The sequence below is a fragment of the Heteronotia binoei genome, chromosome 2 (genome assembly GCF_032191835.1).
Source record: "Heteronotia binoei isolate CCM8104 ecotype False Entrance Well chromosome 2, APGP_CSIRO_Hbin_v1, whole genome shotgun sequence".
Lineage (NCBI taxonomy): Eukaryota > Metazoa > Chordata > Lepidosauria > Squamata > Gekkonidae > Heteronotia > Heteronotia binoei.
The window spans coordinates 125,010,438-125,030,819 of record NC_083224.1 but is presented as its reverse complement, the minus strand read 5'-3'; the positions used below and the strand labels follow the sequence as shown (position 1 = coordinate 125,030,819).

The 20,382-nt window shown below is 43.1% G+C and overlaps 1 protein-coding gene across 1 annotated transcript in view; it reads right to left on the bottom strand.

Moving 5' to 3' along the window:
* SGIP1 (SH3GL interacting endocytic adaptor 1) overlaps positions 1-20,382 on the bottom strand; it is a 289,970-nt gene that overhangs the window by 181,400 nt on the left and 88,188 nt on the right. The window contains exons 4-6 of the mRNA XM_060231972.1: positions 16,686-16,763; positions 15,842-15,898; positions 10,152-10,206 (exon numbers count right to left, since the gene is read on the bottom strand). Coding sequence (XP_060087955.1) covers positions 10,152-10,206; positions 15,842-15,898; positions 16,686-16,763 — 190 coding nt within the window. The remainder of the gene's footprint in view (positions 1-10,151; positions 10,207-15,841; positions 15,899-16,685; positions 16,764-20,382) is intronic.

The window sequence follows — 20,382 nt, the reverse complement described above, 5'->3', positions numbered from 1 at the left end:
GGAACAGGGTTTGAGCTCAGCTTGTCACCCCCAGACGGAGAGAGTGAAAGGGTGCTAGAGCAATACGTAAGATGTTTCATTAACCAACGCCAGTCAGACTGGGCTGACCTCCTCCCCTTTGCTGAATATGGTTACAACAACAGTGTACATAGCTCCACCAAGGCCTCCCCCTTCTCTACTGTATTTGGGTATGAAGGGAAGCCCATCCCCTTACTGCTGGGAGGGGAAGGTCAGGGGACCCCCTCAGCGTTTGAACAATGGTGGCAGGGGCTGAGCCGAAGCTGGCCGACCATCCAAGAGAACCTGGAGGCTGCAAAGGAGACTTATAAAAAATACTATGACAGGTCTCATGCCCCCGCTTGGGATTTCAAAGTCGGGGACTCTATGTTTCTATCAACCAAGAATCTACCTCTCTCACAACCTTCCAGGAAGCTAGCCTATAAATTCCTGGGGCCCTTCAAAATCAAAAGGGTTATTAATCCAGTGACTGTAGAGTTGGACCTGCCACCTGCCCTTGGTAAAATACACCCTGTATTTCATTGCAGCCTGCTCCATCGAGACCCCGGTTCTTCGAGTTGGCATCCTCAATCACCAGGATCCCTCACAACTCAGAGGGAGAAACAGAGCCTTTCAATCCAAGAAGTCCGAGACTCTAAGACCAACCAGCCTCTCCCACTGCTTCAGGCGGTGGAGGGGGCTTAGGGGGGGCAGTATGTCAAGTCTGCTTTAACTCTGGTCAAGCCTGCACTCAATCTTTGGTTCAGGAGAGAAGCATCCTGGGTAAAAGCCATACTGTATGCCAATGCTGCTAGCTGAACTCTCCTCACCCCCCTCCTCTCCTTTGTTATGTAGTTGTGCTTTGAAATGGGAATATGTGAAAGAGATTATACAGCCTTCTCAGGCCGGGCATCAGAGGAGGAGACGCTCAAGGCCAAAGCAGGCCTGAGAATGAAATTGTAACATCAATGTGTTAATGGGCACTGCATAGTACCCCTCCCTCAAGAATCCCTTTGAAGTGTACCTCATATGATTGCATTCTACTGTATGATCTTTAGTCTTTCAATCTCCTTGTAGTCGAGAACTATGAGATCAATAAACTAGCTACTTTGTATCAACAAAGCCTCGTTATTGAATCCACTGACTTGACAGTTAACTAAGGAAGAGGTGGAATCAAAATTACACAAACTGGTTCATCGGTTTCAGTATCTTCAAATTTGTAACATTATGCTAGAAATTAACCCCAGGAAACTCACCTTTAAACCTTTGACTGCTTTCGAGACCGTTATAAATAATTATGGTTCAAAAACAAGAGGTCTCCTCTCTTGCATCTAAAAACTATTTTGGACACTTATCTGTCATCTCCATCATTTGTAAGTAAGTGGGCAAAAATCCTCCCAACAGAATTGTCTTTAGATGACTGGGACGAGATGCGGCGGTCTCCATCTAACTTATCTTCAATCTTTAGTATCAAAACCCACTTTTTAAAAATTACAGCAAATTGGTATATGACACCCAGCTTCATCGAATTGATACAAACCATTCCCCTTATTGTTGGAAAAAAATGTGGTCAGTTGGGAACATACTTTCATCTGTGGTGAGAGTGTCAGGAGGTGGCATCTTTTTGGTCAAAAGTCAGGATTCTAATTGTAGAGTGGAAAATTGTAGAGAAAAATCAAAAATTCTGTGTAAAAATATGCGGATGAACAAGCAACAAGAATTACAGAGACTAACGGGTTGTAAAGTCACCTCTAAAGTAAAATACCTAGGGGTGGAGATAACAATGAAGAATATTGATCTGTTTAAAAATAATTATGAGAAGTTATGGCGTAAAATGGATGAAGACATGTTAAAATGGAATAAGCTTAATTTGTCATTGTTGGGTAGAATAGCTGCAATCAAAATGAATATCTTACCAAGAATAATGTATTTGTTTCAAACTATTCCTATTGTGAAGGATGGCAAACAATTTGATAAACGGCGAAGGAAAATCTCAGCATTTGTGTGGGCTGGGAAGAAACCAAGGATTAAAATGAAAATTTTGACAGATGCAAAAGAAAGAGGTGGGGTTCAACTGCCGAATTTAAAATTATATCAGGAAGCAGTTTGTTTAGTGTGGATGAAAGAATGGATAACGTTGTTAAACAAAAAACTTTTAGTGTTGAAAGTCATGGAAATAAATTTGGCTGGCACGCGTATTTGTATTATGGAAAAAAGAAGATGGATGGTTTTTTCTCTCACCATTATACAAGAAATAATTTGCTAAATACATAGATTAAATACAAGAAATATGGAGATGAGAGAAGACCGTTATGGATAGTGCCAGCTGAAGTAATAAAAATAACGGCTGAGATAGGCGAAGAAAAGTGGTTGTCATATAATCAATTATTAAAAATACAAAGTGGCAAAATAGAACTGAAAACTGCTGAAGAGTTGAATCATAAATATGATTGGTTTCAAATGCAACAAATAAAGAGCTTGGTGGAGAATGATATTAAAACTGAAGGAATAAGGAAAGAGCAACAGAATTAGAAAAAGTTCTGCTTGGGGACAATGATAAATTAATTTCCAAAGTATATAAATTACTTCTACAATGGTCTACAGAAGATGAAGTAGTGAAATCACAAATGATTAAATGGGCAATTAATGTAAATAAAGAAATACAGATGGAAACTTGGGAATATTTGTGGAAGAATTCTATGAAATTTTCAACATGTCAAGGTATTAAAGAAAACTGTTTTAAGATGATGTATAGATGGTATATAACTCCTAAAAAATTGGCAAAGATGAATAATAAAATGCCAGACAGATGTTGGAAATGTAAAAAGCATGAAGGTTCTTTCTACCATATGTGGCGGACTTGTGAAAGAGCTAAAATGTTTTGGCAGATGATTCAGCAAGAGATTTCTAAGATCTTGGGATATGAGTTTAACAAAGTTGCAGAGACTTTTCTGTTGGGACTACAAATGGAAAAATTTCCAAAAGAAGATAGAACTTTAATCTGGTACTTGCTCTCAGCCGCTAGGACATTGTATGCGCAGTTGTGGAAGCAAGAAAAAATACCAGAGAAATGGCATTGGATTATAAAAGTTATGACATGGAATGAAATGGACAAATTAACAAGAATATTAAGAGACTATGATTTAGAAGTTTTTAAGACGGAATGGAAAAAGTTTAGAAGATATGTGGAAAAAGAGTGGAAAATAAAAGGACATTGGACAATCTTTGATAATGATTAAGTTTTAAAAAGAAGAGGAATATAAATGTTTTTTTTTAATAGTTAAGGGTACCTTTAAATATTTGCATTTTAAGTAAATAACACCAGCGGGGGGTCAAGTAACGGGGGGAGGGGTGGGTAGAAAGTAATATATGGGGTAGATAAAATAAGTTTTTTAAAAAGATGTAAGATATAGATTTATTACCATATGTTACCAATAAAATTGTTTTTAAAAATGAATTGTAGAGTGGACAGGGGTGAACATTCCTTTTAGACCTGAATTTCTGCTTTTAGATCACTGGTCAGATAGCTTGATGCTAAAATCCAAGAGAGATATTATTTCCCAGCTAATAGCAGCTGCCAGACATACCATTGCCTCCTGCTGGAAAGATTCAGCTAAACTTACACTAGAAATGTGGTACGATAGAATTTGGGAAATTTTCATTATGTCTCAAATTACTCAAAATGTATTCTTTTTAGGAAACTCTTTATTATCGACAACTAACTATATGCAATACTATTGGGATCCAGTTATTGTTTATCTTAAATCTAACAATGTTCTACCAAATCGATCAGATTATAATATATGGTTGTTACATAAATATGTTTATTCTATTCCTTATCAGCAGAGGTGGCCAACGGTAGCCCTCCAGATATTTTTTTGCCTACAACTCCCATCAGCTCCAGCCATTGGCCATGCTGGCTGGGGCTGATGGGAGTTGTAGGCAAAAAACATCTGGAGAGCTACCGTTGGCCACCCCTGGTTATCAGTATTACAAAAATGTGTTTATTCTATTCCTTATCAGTATTTTAAACACTGATATTAGAATAAGGATCATTAGCTTTTCATTAACTATTCAGGAAACCTAAAATGTAAATTTGATAAAGATGGAGTCATCATTATACTAATATGTAACTTCCTTTATAATTTTGTTTGAATGTTGGTTTATAAATACATATGTTGATCTCATACACTAATTGTTTGTAATGCTTGGAATGAAACCCCTATGTTTGTTATGTTTGTTATATCAGTTAAGATTTAACAATTCTATAAACTTTAAATTGGAAAACCTGTTGGTTCTGGTCTGATGTTCTGGGGCAACAGAAAACAACTCTGCACCATCCTCTAAATGACAACCCTTCAAATACTTGAAGAAGGTGATCATATCACCTCTCAATTGTCCCCTCTCCAGGCTAAACATACCCAGCTCCTTCAACCTTTCCTTATAGGACACGGTTTCCAGACCCCTCACCATCTTCATTGCCCTCCTCTGGATGTGTTCCAGTTGTCTATATCCTTCTCAAATTCTGGTGCCCAAAACTGAACACAGCACTCTAGGTACATATAATAACCAGAGCAGAGTAAAGCAATGCCGTCACCTCATGTGATCTAGACACTATACTTCTGTTGATACAGCTCAAAAATGAATCTGCCTTTTTAGCCATTTTTTAGCATCACACTGCTGATACATGTTCAGTGTACAGTCCACTAAGACTTCTAGATCCTTTTTGCACATACTACTGCCAAACAAGTCTCTCCCATCCTATAATTATGCATTGGATATTTCCTACCTACCTACCAAAATGCAGAACTTTACATTTATCCCCGTTAAAGTTCATTTTATTTGTCTTAGTCCAGTTTTCCAACCTGTCAAGATCATCCTGTATCCTCACTCTATTTTCTACTATTTGCTACCCTTCCCAATTCTCATCTGCAGAGCATTAATAAGCATTCCCTCTATTCCTTCATCCAAATCGTTGATAAAATATTAAACAAAACAGGTACCAGGACAGATCCTTGAGGCACTCCACTTTGGTGTAGTGGTTAAGTCTGCGGACTCTTATCTGGGAGAACCAGGTTTGATTCCCCACTCCTCCACTTGCACCTGCTGGAATGGCCTTGGGTTAGCCATAGCTATCCCAGGACTTGTCCTTGAAAGGGCAGCTGCTGTGAGAGCCCTCTTAGCCTCACCCACCTCACAGGTTATCTGCTGTGGGGGGAGAAGACATAGGAGATTGTAAGCCACTCTAAGTCTCTGATTCAGGGAGCAGGGCAGGGTATAAATCTGCAATTCTTCTTCTTCTACTAGTCACTCCTCTCCAAGCACTCACAAGCTGCAATCACAAGCATAGCTGCAATCCATCCATCAACCAGTTACAAATTCGCTTAACAGTAACAGGATCCAAATCACATTTTACCAACTTCTCAACAAGAATAGTATGTGGAACCTTATCAGAAGCCTTACGGAAATCAAGATAAACTATGTCTACAGCATTCCCATGATTCAGCCTGGTAGTAACTTTCTTAAAAAAGAGAGAGATAAGGTTAGTCTGACTGTAAATTCCAATATTACATGGTCACTAATCCTCCTCACTGTTTCGCCTTGTCAACCAGTTCATCCCTGTTAGTGAGAATCAAGTTTAAGATGGCAAATCCCCGTTTCCCTCTCCACTTTCTGAAAAGTTGATTTTTTAACTTGTCTTTTAACTGTAACAGCTTTTACATTTTAATTCATTATTTTAGCTATATTAAATAACAAAAAATAAGGGTTTTTTATTTGACCCTGGATGGGGTATGGCTAATTTTTATTTATAAAAATGGAAGAAATGCCAGCCAAAGAGGAAAGATTACAAGGCACAACATTAAAAATTTAACAAGTGGAAAGGGTCCTGAAGAAGCAGTTTAACATCATACCTGGGACAAAAGGTTGACACTTACTAATTTTGGGCCTGAACTGCTGCAACTTGCCTAAAAAATTATACTGAAAATCATAAAAATTTACATTAATTTTTTTTAATGTCATTTTGAGGACTCTAAAAAAAGAACTTTGTTACAGTTCAGGGACTTTTACAGCACAATCCTAAGGTGGGGGGGGGAGTTAAAGTCTTTTGGGAGCAGATGATCTGCTATGCGGGCACAAGTACCAGCTGCGCCAACATATGGCCAACGCCACCACAGTGGAGGGGAGTTACATGTGTTTGGGGCCGCCCCAGAATCGTTCCGCTTGAGAGCGACGATGCCTGAGGGCTGCACCTGAGCACTGGCAGAGATGAGGTGGAGCACGGTGCTCAGGCACAGGAGGGGGTGGAGTTGGGGGCACAGCCAGGCTTAGGTGGCTCCCTGAGTAGTTTGGGCCATGACACGCCCCCCCCCTCGAGAGGCACAAAGTTACATCTGCAAAACTGGCGGCGTGCCCCAAAGGCACTCTTTGAAACTGAAAACAAAGGCCACCGCCGCTGTGGGAGCTCTCACACCCCTTAGGGAGTGGTGTAATTGCCTCACCAATCCCCTCATGCCTCAGGCTGGCGAGCCCCTTTCCCAGCAGCCAATCGGCGCCCCCCCTAGAAATACTTCCGCTCTGACCTCCCGCAACTCAGTTGTTAGGGATAGACGTGCATGGCGTGAAACTCGGCCAGTGAGCTCCCCGCCATGCAAACTTAGAGCAAGGGACAGGCAGGCATGCACGTTGGTTTTCACTGCACGGTTGCTTTGACAATATCTTTGACTTGCTAGGGGGAGAGCGAGGTCTCTCCCTGGGGCTAACTGCTCTTTCCAGGCCTCCACAGATTCCCAGCTCCCGGAGGCTCTGTATGCGAGGACTGTTGCTCATGGCTGGGTAAGTTCAACTGTGCGCCCCCGCTGTCCTTCTCCCCTTGCTCTAGACCGGGTGGTGTGCAAGCGTCTCTTGCACTTGAACCAGGCAGTGGGCTCTGGCAGGGGGCATTTGCTGACCTTGCTCCCGTGTGCTGCTGCCTGCTCCCTTCCCTTGGTCTGTCCTCTGCTGTGTTCCCAACCCCTGGCAGGGCTTGTGTGTGTGTATGGCAGCCACCCCGATGCGGGGAGGTGGGTAAGAGACTGTCCCTTTAAGAGAGCGTCCAGCTGAAACACAGCCTCCTCCTCCAGCTGCCACCCCTAAGAACATAAGAGAAGCCATGTTGGATCAGGCCAATGGCCCATCCAGTCCAACACTCTGTGTCACACAGTGGCCAAAAATTTCATATATATATATATATATATATATATATATATATACACACACACACACACACACACTGTGGCTAATAGCCACTGATGGACCTCTGCTCCATATTTTTATCTAAACCCCTCTTGAAGGTGGCCATGCTTGTGGCCGCCACCACCTCCTGTGGCAGTGAATTCCACATGTTAATCACCCTTTGGTGAAGAGGTACTTCCTTTTATCCGTTTTAACCTGTCTGCTCAGCAATTTCATCGAATGCCCATGAGTTCTTGTATTGTGAGAAAGGGAGAAAAGTACCTCTTTCTCTACTTTCTCCACCCCCCACAGGACTGTTGTGCGCAGGGCACAAAGGGGGGGGGGGGCTGTTGAAGTGGACTCTGAGTTCTGAGGCTGATGAACTCCCCTGCACCCCTGCAGGTGCTCTTGATCTCCGTCTCTGTTTTGCAGGTGGGAATCCAACAGAGAGGCTTCCACTTGTGTCGCTCCACCCCCCCTCCACTCCCTCAGCTGTTTCTGCCTGCTGCTCTGAATGGAGCCCCGCCCACGCCGAGACTGCCCAGGAAGCACCAGGGCAATTGTTGCAGTCTGTTCCGGAAAAATAAAGTCTGAGCTGTGCCCTCTGTTGTCTCTCCTGCTTGGCATCTGCTGCACATTCTCTGGGCAGCCCGCCCCCCTGTCAGTGACCTCTCCGAGGGAATGCCTGGGAGCGTGGGCAGACTTGGTTCTTGGGGGGGAGCGGTCTATGAGCCGCCATGCTGCCCCCATGTGGCTGGACAGGGGAGGGGGGTGTCATCCCTCAGCCTGCCCGGGCTGACAGCCTACCCGACCCCACAGGACTGTTGTGCGCAGGGCACAAGGGGGGGGGCTGATGAAGTGGACTCTAAGTTCTGAGGCTGATGAACTCGTACTCTGAATTCTGCAGCCCCTGGGGGAGGTGTTCTGTGCACATGGCAGAGAACATCAGGGCAACACAGGGGGTCTCTGAGTGGGGGGGGGTCTGCTAGTGGGCTGCTCACTCTCAGACACACATTCCAACTGCTGTCTATGACAGCAAACTCCTACACTTGGTACTTCCTGCTTGTCTGTGCATGGCTCTGCCCATCTGCCTCCCATTGGCAGAGTCTCTGACAGCGGGAGGGTGTGAGGGGATTGACGTCCTCTCCGTGGTCCCCTATGGGCCTGTCCCCCCTCCACTAGGCTTCTCGTGCCCAGCCTCACTCCTGTTCCCTCCTTGTGTTGGTGGGACATCTCTCCTTTGCCTTTGATGGTCTGCCCATCATTGGCTGCATTCTCTGTTTGGGGACGGGTTGGAAATGGCAATCAGCCTCTCCAGGGTCACCTCTCCCCATCCCTGACTGTCATGAGCCATGGTGCATGTGCAAGGATTGACCAATGGGGGGTGGGCTGGTCCTCCCCTCCAGCTTCCTTCACCTCCCTTGCGTGCCTATGCCAGGGCATTGCCATGGCAATTTACCATTTCCCTCACAGCAAGCTCCAGCATGCCGAAGTCCTCAGGAAGACTACTAGCAATGTGGCAGTTACACCATGGCCGGCCACCACTTATGTCTGTATTGGGCTGCCCGAGACTTTAGGGACCAAATATGAGCCTTGCAAATGAATCTATAACAGCCAGGATTGTAACTTTCTCCCTATCAAAGCAAGAATGTTAAGTTTCTAAAAATGGCACCAATAGGATTTGGCTCCAATAATAAATACCCAATGGAAAATAGGACAAAAACAGCATACCAGCAAGAGAGAGATTGGGTTTAATCTGACCCCGAAGGATTGATCTTCCATCACTGAAATTACTTGACAGAACCCTTGCTCCATCTGGACCCTGCCCTGCTCACACACACACACACACACACACACACACACACACAACTTTGGAACTCCTTCAGCCACATTAAGACTTCTAGACCAAGCAACGTATGAAATGTTCTGCTCTGCTTCTCCAAATCTGTCCTTCCCAAATCTTAACTTTTCACTGAATTACTACTCAGAGGCTGGGGTCAGACATGTGCATGGATGCATGTCGGATTTTATGAGGGCGTCCAAACGTCAGCATCTGGGAATGGTGGGTGACTCGTCCGGGTCCCACATTGCCTTGACTTGAACCTGGAGTTTTTTGATAGTGATTTAAATTTGGATCAAGAGCACTCCTGATGACTCAAGAGCAGACTTTGCATGTTTGAACGCTCCTTCGTTACTAGGTTGTTGTAAGCGCAGAACTGGTTCCTGCCCAATCCTCAACCAGAAGTTAAATCAATCCATGAGTGGATGTGAGATAGAAAACTCTGTCAACTGCCTGGTAAACCGAGCATACTTTCTGCATGCGTTGCGATTGTGCAGGAAAAGTAGTCCCGCGGTAAAGAAAAGTAGAGTCGTGGGAGACATACTAAAACGAATGCAAGATTACCCATAGGAAACAATGGGAGAGACTGGATTGCCCATTGGATATAATGGGAGACAAGATTGCCAATTGACTTGGCAATAAAAATCTGGAATGGATCTTCCAGGAAAGTCAACACAACCTTCAAGTGTCCAGTAATGGGATTGCTGGGGGAAGGGCAGATTGCCAGCCCCTGGGACTGGCACAGGTGTTCTGGGTTGTTCTGGACAATCCAGTCCCAGAGGCTAGCAATCTAACATTTTCCCTGCCAATTTTCCCAGGGTGTAGTAATCCAGTCAGCCACTCTGCAATCAAGTCCCAGAGGCTGACATTCTGCCCGGTCCCCTTGCAATCCAGTCCCAGAGGGTGGTAAACCGCCCCCCCCCCGGCAATTCAAATCCAGAACACCTCCCTGAAGTCCCTCCCTTACCCAAGCCCCACTCTCAACAGGCACCCCTCACCCCACCAAATCTCCATGAGTATCCCAAGTTGGAATTGGCAAGCCTTTCCACAACTGTTTGAGAGTTTGAAAACTCAGAGACACAGAACTGACAATAAAGGATATAGCCAGGTTCTTCTGGTCTGATGCTGTAGCCTTCTTCATCAAGCTCAGGTGAATTCTAGTATAGCAAACACAGTAAAGAAATTAAATTACTTACAAAGGTTAAAATAGTCATATCCCTTTCTTCATCCATTATTCCCCACGTACAATCCAATAAAAAGTACATTTGCTAATAAAGCATTATGACTTGGATTCTGATCATCATGGCTTAGTCTATCCTACATCACACACACACACATATTGGAGCTGAAAAATATCAGTGTTCCCATTTTCCAAATATCAATATAGTATTTTGATCTGGGTTTCTTTTTGGGGGGGGAGGGAGGTTCCCAATATTTTTCGGCTCCATTATTCCCCATGGGGAAACTTTCCAGAGGCTGGGAGGGGGTGTTTTTGAAGGTAATGACTCCAAAATTGCAGAGGAATTACCGATTCCTGCCCATTAAATAACCCCCACATTTCAAGTCAATTTGACCAAGGGGTCCAACTTTATGGGCCTCTGAACAATACCAAGCCCGTGGAGATACAGAAATATGGGGCGGGGGGGGGGGGGAGATAGGGAGGAAAAACAGTCCTAAGAGCCTGTAAACACCAGGTCCTGATAGTTCCAGTTAATTCTGAATGTTTCCAGGACTTTTAGAACCCACTTTTTGGTATCCTGAAAAATCCTGAAACTATTTGGCTCAGTTATATCTAAGTGCAGATCCCTATGGCAGTCAGCCAAGGAATTTGTTTTCATTGCCAATGGTGTTCATCTATGTGGTTAGCTGTTTTGGCTCTTTCAATAAGAATGGGAAAATAGGGGTATATATCTTATAAATAAAGGTCCCTAATCAAACACCCCATAGGGATATATCTCTTATAAATAAAGGCTCCTGATCAGAAAACCTGTCCCAATAGTCTTTACATCAGTGATATCAAACATGTGCCAGAGTGTTACTGTATTAAATTGTTTTACAGAATATTTGTATTTTATTTTATGTTTAGTATTTATCTTGTTAACTGCCCAGAGCCCTAGTTGCTGGGGGAGAGATGGGATAAAACAAGAAATAAATAAATTAAAAGGCTGCATACATATTTGCACACATTTCCTTTGCCAAAGAAGAATAAACTGATTCTCTGTGAGAATGCTTTTTTCTAAACCCTCCTGATTACTTACCTGTAAAATATGACAATGATTGATTTATCACATTGGCTCCCTTAATACATAATACAACAGATTGGTCCCTGTTGACTGGAATGTAAATGGATTGCTCCAGTTGTGTATTCTCAGACTATTTCCACACAGAGATTTTTGGTCAGGTTGAATACAGCATGCCTTTTCTTTATTTGGAAGCGAATTTGCTTAGACAGTATAGGACAAGCTTTAGAGGAGGGGAGCAAGGTCTCTCCTCTGTGGCTAACCTCTTATCTCCAAGTCCAAATAGGTGTCTAAAGCTTCAGAAAGCTTCAGCAGAATGCCGTGCTCTTTCTTGTGTGGTTTTCCTTTTTAAGCCATAGCACCTCACCCTTGATTCCAACATAAGGAGGATATATCGGGCTGGCTATAGGCAGAGCCTTCATACTGGATGGGGGTGTGGAGTTTGGTGTCACCTCCCAAATAGCAGTGAGAAGCTCTAGCTTATTGCTGGGCTGCAGTGAGACCAGCAGGATTATCACCTGCAGTGTTTTTATGCCAACAAAATGAGCAAGAAAGGAGTGCAGAAGGACAGTGATAGGACTGAGTGGCACATGGGTAATGGAGCCAAGGATGGCATTAGCACATCCTGAGGTGGGGCAGCATCCAGGTCCCAGGCCTTCTGGTGGAGCCCAGTGCTGTTGACCCCAGCTTGCACCACTCCCCTGCCATGTCATTCTACATCTTTTGACTGGAATGGTCTGCCATCCATGCTCCCAGCTGCCAGTGGCAGTCGGTAAAGGCATTTAATGCACATGATGGTAGCCATGATGGCAGCAATCACTAGCCAGTGTTGTTGGAGAAAGGGTGCACAGGTACAAACTTTTCCTTATACTGAAAAATGATCATAGCTATAAGCTTTTTTTGTTTCATCTACAGTAGTTTTACAGAATCTAATTAACATGAGGATACAAAATAAATTCCAAGATAAAATGCCACTTCATATATCTACAACAATGAGACACATGAATTCACTATTTTTCTCAAATAATTGAACTGCCAGTTTCACTTAATCAGCAATTAAAGTAACAATACTGTAATGTAAGAGAGCAATCCTAAGGGGGGGCTGAAAGTGCTTTGGATGCAGACTTACAGCTACGCCAGTGGGAATGGGAGGTATGCCACTCTAACCACTTCCCTGCCAGTGCAAATGGGACTTACTCCAGTCTGTGCCCGCCACAGCGTGCGTCCGTCCCAGGCCGCAAGTGGAGCGCAGCCCCACCTAGCCAGTGGCACAACTGGGGTGTAGGAAGGTACGCCTGCGCCTGAGGGGGCAGGCCTAGGAGCGTGGCTGGTGTTAGGTGGCTTCCTAAGACCTCTCAGCCCAAGCACGCCCCCTGCGAGAGGTGTAAAGTTACAACAAGGTAAATCATGGTGGATCCCATAGACATCCATGTTTCCCAAAAATAAAGGTTCCCGATACTCCTGGCGCAGCCTCAGAACCTCTCAGGGAGCTGACTAAATGGCGCACCAATCCCCGCAAGCTCAGGATGGGGCAAGCCCCCTCCCCAGCACCCAATCACAGCCCCCCCTCTCCTACAAAGGCTGCCGATTCTGCCCCACACACACTTCAGGTAGAGCTAGTCTACCGGGGAGTTCTCTGCCCCGCAGACAGAGTGAGGGGGGGCACTTTGGTGAAAATGCACAGCGAATTTGCTTAGACAGTATAGGGCAGGCTTTAGAGGAGGGGAGCGAGGTCTCTCCTCTGTGGCTAACCTCTTATTTCTAAGTCCAAATAGGTGCCTAAAGTTTTGACATGCTGAGCCGGTCGCGCACCAATGGGTAAGTGTGAGTGTGTGCTCCAAACTCATCTCCCCCACCTTGTTCACAGTGACAGCATCTTCGGCACTGGACCCTGGCTGCAAGCCCAGGCAGGGACGCTTGCTGCAGCCCCCGCATGTTGCTGGAGGCTCCCCCTTGGTCTGTCCTATGCCTCATTGCCACCCCTGGCAGGGGTTGGGGGGTCTGGCAGCTCCCTCGATGCCTGTGGGGAGGTGGGTCAGGGACTGCCCCTTAGCACAACACGTGTGCATGCTGCAGCTGCCTCCCCTTCAGTGCTCTTGATCTGTTTCTGTTTTGCAGTTGGGAATGGAACAGAGAAGCTTCCCTGTGGGGTGCTTCCTCCTCCTTCTTCTCTGTTAGCTGTTCCCACCCTCCTCTCAGAGTGAAGCTTCGCACCCCTCTCACCTGGCAAGACTGTCCCAGATGTTCCTAGGAAACTGTTGCACCCAGTTCCTGACGAATAAAGTCTTGAGATATGCCGCTCTTTGTCTTGAGTGCGTGGTGTCTGCTGTACATTCCCTCTGCCTCACCCCCTCCCAAGTGTGCCATGTGAAGTGTTTCCTCTGCCAGTGGGTGGGAGGGCGGGGTCGCATGCTTCATGGGGAGGGGCCGAATCTATGAGCCACGTCTGCAAAAGAGTGGACAGGGTAGCCCAGAGGTTCTTCCCCCCCTCATCCCATGGCACAGAGAAAAGGGAAGTGCGGGGGAGAGGGCATGCGCCAGGCACCTCTGCCAAAGAGGCCAGGGTTCCCTGCAAGCGGGGGGGTGCTGGTGGTGGTAAGACTCTGTGTTTGTGCTGGGCAGCGCTGTCCTCTGGGACTTGGACATGCCACGATTCTGCCTCCTCTTTCCTGGACGCACATTTTGCCTGGTTTCCCTGATTGCAGACTCCTGCCCTATGTTTTCCCTGGCTGTGTATGGCTGGGGGGGGGGGTGCTCATGACTTCTCTCACCTGCTTGCCATTGGCACGAATCTCTGATGGTGGGCAGGGCCACACTTCCCTTCCCTTTCCCTGCCCCCACCATGGCAGTGCACCAAGCTTCTCTGTCTCTCTAGCACATGCCCAGCAACACTCCTTTCTCCTCGTCGCATTGGTGGGACTTCTCTCCCTTGGCTGTGGCCATCTGGCCATGATTGCCTCAGCTTTCTGTCGGGGCGGGGTGGGGGAAGTCAGCAGCCTCTTCAAGGCTGCCTCTTCCCACCCCTGACTGTCATCTGCCACAGCACCTGGCCAATCCAGGGAACCTGGGCTGGCTCTCCCCTCCTCCTGCGTCTGCCTCGCCCACAGGCTCCAGTGGGGTTGCCATGGCGACTGCCCAACCTGCAGCCACCTTATGCCTCTTCTCCCCCCCTGCCCTATGCCTGAGTGTGCCAATCCCCTAAGGGACTCGGCAAGAGGCACTGGACTTGCGCCACAGCCAGGTGTCGTGTATGTTAGGATTAGGCTACCCATAATTAAATAAATAAATATTAATCTGCTTTTATATAGGGGTCATTTTATAGAAAAATAGGTGGTGGAGCTCATCCAGGGATTGTTATGAAGCTGCACATACTATTCAATGGACAAGGAGGTGGAACTCTCCTCTCTCAGAAGGAGGAGGTGGAACTTTCAGAAAGGTTCAGGAGCTGTGCTCCTGTGAGCTCCTACTGACTTAGGTCTGCTTTTATATATAAAATGTATAATTCATTATTTGGTAAGTGCAATAGAAAAAATGTTAACAATATGTAGCAATTAGAGTAACAAATTGAAAAAAAATTCTGCATACAATATACAACAAAGTCAGGAAAAAAAAACAGTCCTCAATAATGAAATAATTATAGAACATCCAAGGAAATAAAAAACAAGCCAGGAAATCAACCCTCAAAAACAAGGTGAGTGCAAAAATCTTCAAAAGAATCAAGAAGAATCACATGAGAAATTCTGGGATATAAGCTATCTTGTTTCAGTCACCTTAATCAGTGAACTGGAAGAAAATGCCATATAATATAATTTGTTGTACTGATACCATTTTAAAGGAAGAAAATATTCTTAAATATATTATTCTTACCCTCCTGAAGATAGTATTTGCATTTGTAGTTAGAGGTTATTCTCAGAATTAAGTGATATAATTTGTACGGTCTGTATAATTCATTCCTACAGGAAGCCACAATTGAAAATGAGATAAAAATTCCATAAAATTATATGGAAACAATGCAATAAATTTACATAAACCAATTGCTTAATTTTTTTTACCAACACTCTGACTTCCTGACTTTTAAAAAATTTCCTTGGATGTTCTACAATTATTTCATTATTGAGGACTGATTTTTTTTCTGACTTTGTTATATATTGCATGCTAAATTTTATTCTCAATTTGTTAATTCTATTGTACATATTGTTAACATATTTTTCTATTGAACATTTTATATTTTGAAGCACATTACTGTTTATTTATTTAATTATTTAGTGTCACATTACAGTATTGTTACTTTAATTGCTGATTTCCCAAATGTGCCAATACCATGGGCAGATAGAGACTACCCTTGGGGAAAATATATTTCTACATAGGTCAACTGTAATGTACTGGTTATACTGGTTATACTGTGTGCTGTTAGGATATAATGTATTAAAAGTCCAAAGTACCATCAAGAATCGCTATGAATGCCAAAATAAAAAAAACACACACACAAACATCTAGATTATCAGAAATCTCACAGACTACATGAGTACCAAGAGTGAAATTCTTTACTTACATATCTTTCCCAGTCTATCTCTGAATAAAACCCATTTGGAGCACCATTTGTTCTCTTCTGCAATACATTGTTAAAAAATTGTAAGTTTTATTTTAAAGGAGAAGAACATTACCATTCACTTGTAAGATATCATAAGGATTTGGAAATGAAGCATAGCAGACAGCTTTCATAAAGATGTCCTCCATCTAGAATAATCAGCTTTATGACACAGTAATCCCTGCTCAGGTTTGGAAAACAGTTTCATAAATGTTCAAACACTGGCAATTCCTTTCTGGAGAAGAAAACTAGGTATTGCCCTTTTAAATGGTTAAAAATCTAAGTAGCTAAAAGTGCTGGACTAGAGGGAAGAAATCCCTGTTCAACCATATATTTTACTGAGTGACCCTGGGCAAGTGACAATCTCTGTCACCATAACTCAGTGCTAAAGAATCGTAGTAGAGCATGCAAAAGGCCCCAAGCCCTGGGTTCTCCAAGAAAAAGGATCTAAGGTAAAAATGTTAAGAAAGACTCCTTTTTGGCACATGTCAAAGCAATCCACTTTCATTTCTGCTTGCTCCTATTTTCATGGATTTCAATGAGTCAAAGGAAATTCTAATGAGTTACAGGAGAAGTATTCACTAATAAGGAACTAAACTTATTTATAAGCATACAGTAATCACAATGAAAAAATATAGATAGATGGCATCCTCTTGTAGCCTTAAGAATAAAAAACACACTGAAATAAGTAATGTATAATCAAATATATGTCTTGTCTTGTATTAAGTTGGCATAAAGAATTCCAATAGGCTTACACACTATTTCAACCAACCCCCTAGATACTTTAAACCATTATTTGTGTCCTTACCGAAACAGTTTTTCCTCCTTCCTGTGCACACTCTGGTTTGTTATTGGAAGGTGGCTCATGAGGATGAGGGCTGGGTGGCTGGAATGGATTTTCGTTTTTATAGAAAAAGGGTTAAGGTATTGGGTGGTTTGAATTTTTTTAAACACATGAAATGAATTACATGGAGTAAGCAAGCTTGCGATGCACTTTTAATTTGTCAAATTTAATGCAGCTGCTGACAGACCTGCAGTGGACTCTTAAATAGAGTTACTTTAAGCCCATTGAGGTTAAAGGCGTAAGAAGGGCATAACTCTGTTTAGGACTGCACTGTTCATGTGGGAGCACTGGAGAAGACTCTGTTCAGAAGAAGAGAGACTTGATCATTCAAAGTGTGTATTCCTTATTTCATAAGTTGTTCTTACTTAAAAAAAATCTTTACAAGATATATTATTCCATGTATTTTAGAATCATTTCCTTATAGCATCATCTGCAAAGGTTTAATCTGGCAACCCTAAGTCATTGGGGATGGCATTTTTAAGCAGGAAAAAGCCATGTGAGGAAAGAATCATAAAGATAATCTTTCCCTGAACTGTTTCTGCTTCTCAAAATGGGTGGCCCAGCAACTGCATTTGGAAAAGAAGAGATGGGTCTTTAAATGAACATGGTAATATGTGAAATATATAGTTTGAGGAAGCACAATGTAACTAGTAATATGAGATACATTAACAAAGATCAGCTATCTTTGGACAGCAAATGAGAACCCCTTGAAATGCAATTTAGCATTTTTATATGAGAAAGAACTTAAGATAGAGAAAGATGCTGGCTGCAAACAAAAGACAAGGAGAACATGCAATCATGTCCCAGTTAACACCTGGGGCTTGAGGGAGTACAGCAAAAGCACAGCTGACATCCTCATTCTGCTCCAGATCTTTCAGTATTTCAGTCAGGTCCAGATTGGTGAAGGGGGGCAGTCTATTTTCAATGCCCCCATCTGCACCACTGGCAGCTGAAAGAAAGATGATCTCCAAAGTGTTACTGGAGCTCACCTTCCTCCCAGGCAGGATAGGTACAAGTTGGGGAGGAAAAAAGCAGGGCTATGCCTCCTGTCTGTTCCTGTGGCAGCTAGGATGCAGGAGGAATGTGAGCTCCAGCTAGGTTTGCCAATCTCCCCCTCAATGGGTTTGCCATTCTCCCCCCGACCTCTGCCCTAATCCCCTACCCTTGAGAGACTGGAGAGTGAGAGAGAAAATGGCAGGAAAATGGCCTCCATAGCAAAGTTTTGGGAATTTCACAATTAGGGGAAATTTCAAGAGCATCACTTGAAAGAGACATCACATCCTCCCCAAACTCCACCCACCTTAGGCACCACCCTTAAAACCTCCCAGCGTTTGCTAAGGCAGTGCTGACAAGCCTAGCCCCAACTGCACTGCCAGTGCTGTTGGATCTTACTTTGGATCTCAGCAACAGCACAGAGGAAGGGTCTGGGAGGTAATGACAGACAAAAGCCACACTTGTCACCTCCTGCACCACTGCCTTTATTAAATGGTGATACCCTTATGTTTGGGTTGTTTGGGAAGTTTTGGTAGGGGCCGAGATATTACTGAACAGAAGTACATGAGAGCTATACAGCCTTTACAGTTTGTGGAACAGGGTGGCTTTTTAAAATATTAGTTGTGACAAAACACAAAAAGCAGAAATAGAAAACAGGGGCATGTCTTTTTTTTTTAAAAAAAAAAAAACCTTTCCTGTTTCCTTGTTTAGACTGAATAGGATTAATACAGGGGAGCATTAATGGCTGGTTATACTGATTACCAGACTGTTATTCCTCCAGTCTGCAATACAGACCGGGGTTTGGAAGGGATTCAGGATGAGTGATGCAGGGACTGAAGAATCAGATTCACTGACCAAAGAAAGACCAGTATGCCCTTAAAAAGAAACAACTAAGAAAAATGAGGTTAGTAATGCAGAAAAAAAAATTGTTCAAAACTTTGCAAAGTCACAAGGTCCACAGCTGTTTTGTTTTCTCCTGAACAGAGCCTTGACCAAAGCAGCACTCAAAGATCAGAGTTCCCAATGTGGTCTGTCTTTTAAAATAAAAACCACTTGACAGAATGCAGAGGGGTACAAAAAAAAAGGCAAGTGGATGCAGGCTCTTTCAAATCTACAGCAATGATCATAAGCACATTTGCTTGAAAATTCATTACTTTTGAATTAATACTATTTACTGCAAGAAAAATGTTTAGAATTTGGGTTTAAGGATCTTGGATAAGAAGCAGGGGAAAAACCAGTTATAGTACTTAAAAGGGCCTTTCCAGAAGATAATCTCCCCTAGATTTTATTTTAAGGGCCAGATTTAGGCTACCCCAGTCTAGCACCAGTAGCATGATACTCCATCCCATGTAACGGGTCCGAATGGTGTCATCTCCAAATAAATAAAATTGGGGTGGGGGCGTGTATGAAAGGAGATGCAATATTTCTGTACAAAGGACAGATTTTCAGTCTTTAAAAAAAAACCTGTGGGGATGGGTGTGCTGGAGAGGAAAAGAACGTAGTCCTTGAATAATTAAATAAAAGCAAAAAAACCCACAAAAGGGGTTACAAAACAGTACAGCACTACCACAGGAGGAAACAGCAGTCTTGCTGTCGTTTGCCACTATGTTGCAGACAAATTTCCTACACTGGAATCTTACAGGGAGGGAACATTTATCTTCTGAACCAATTAAAAATAGAAATGCACACAATTCTGCATGGTGGAGAGAATGATGTTACTTATCACTAATACCACCACCTGTTCTATCTGAAAGCATAGCATAGACTCAATACGTTCTGCGCAGGATTCACAATGGCAAGGTACATGCTAGCAGGGAAGGAACCACATTTTCCCAGAAACAAGACACATGCTGAGAAAATGCGACAATCCAGGCACATATGCATTCTCTTGAAGGAAGACACCTGGATCCTGAGTAATGTAACCACTGCTCATTTATTGTGTGAACATGACCATCTGGAAAGGCCCTTAAACATTTTAGTTCTTGTAATTTTGGTAGAGAAAATGGTTGCTTGGGTCTCCATTCCATTGCTGAATATCTGGTGAAGAACATTTGGTTTTTTAAAAAAACCGCTCCAATTTTCATTAGAATCAACACAACTGAATTTAAAGCAGAAGATTTAAAACCAAGAATCAACTTAAAACTAAGTGAAATCTACAGCTGAACCCAACATTCTTCATTGCAAATTTAAAGTCTAATAGCTGAACAGATACATTTCCTTCTAAAGTCCATTTCTAGAAGATATAGAAACCTAAAATCATAAATAAAAGCAACAGTAACTCAGGAGCAACCCTCATCCTATTTCTATTTCTATAGTAAAATTGTCCTTTTTTCAAATTATTTCTGGTGTTAATTTAATTAAAATTTCATATATTAATTTTAAAGTGTACGTATATTTTATTGTCTTAGCTCACTGTAGTTATTTTATATATGAAATATCAATACATTCATATAACAATTCATTGCCATCCTTTGGCCAATTAATAACAAAACCCAGATTAAAATGGAATAAAACTCTGGATTTAAGCAGGTATTTCACAATCAGAAGTTACCGTATATTGTAACTGATAATTAGTGTATTAAAATAGAAATAGGGCAAAGGGTTAAGAATGGCTTATGACAATTCACAGGATGGGGCAGCATTTTTCATCAAACAGCATTAATGTTGT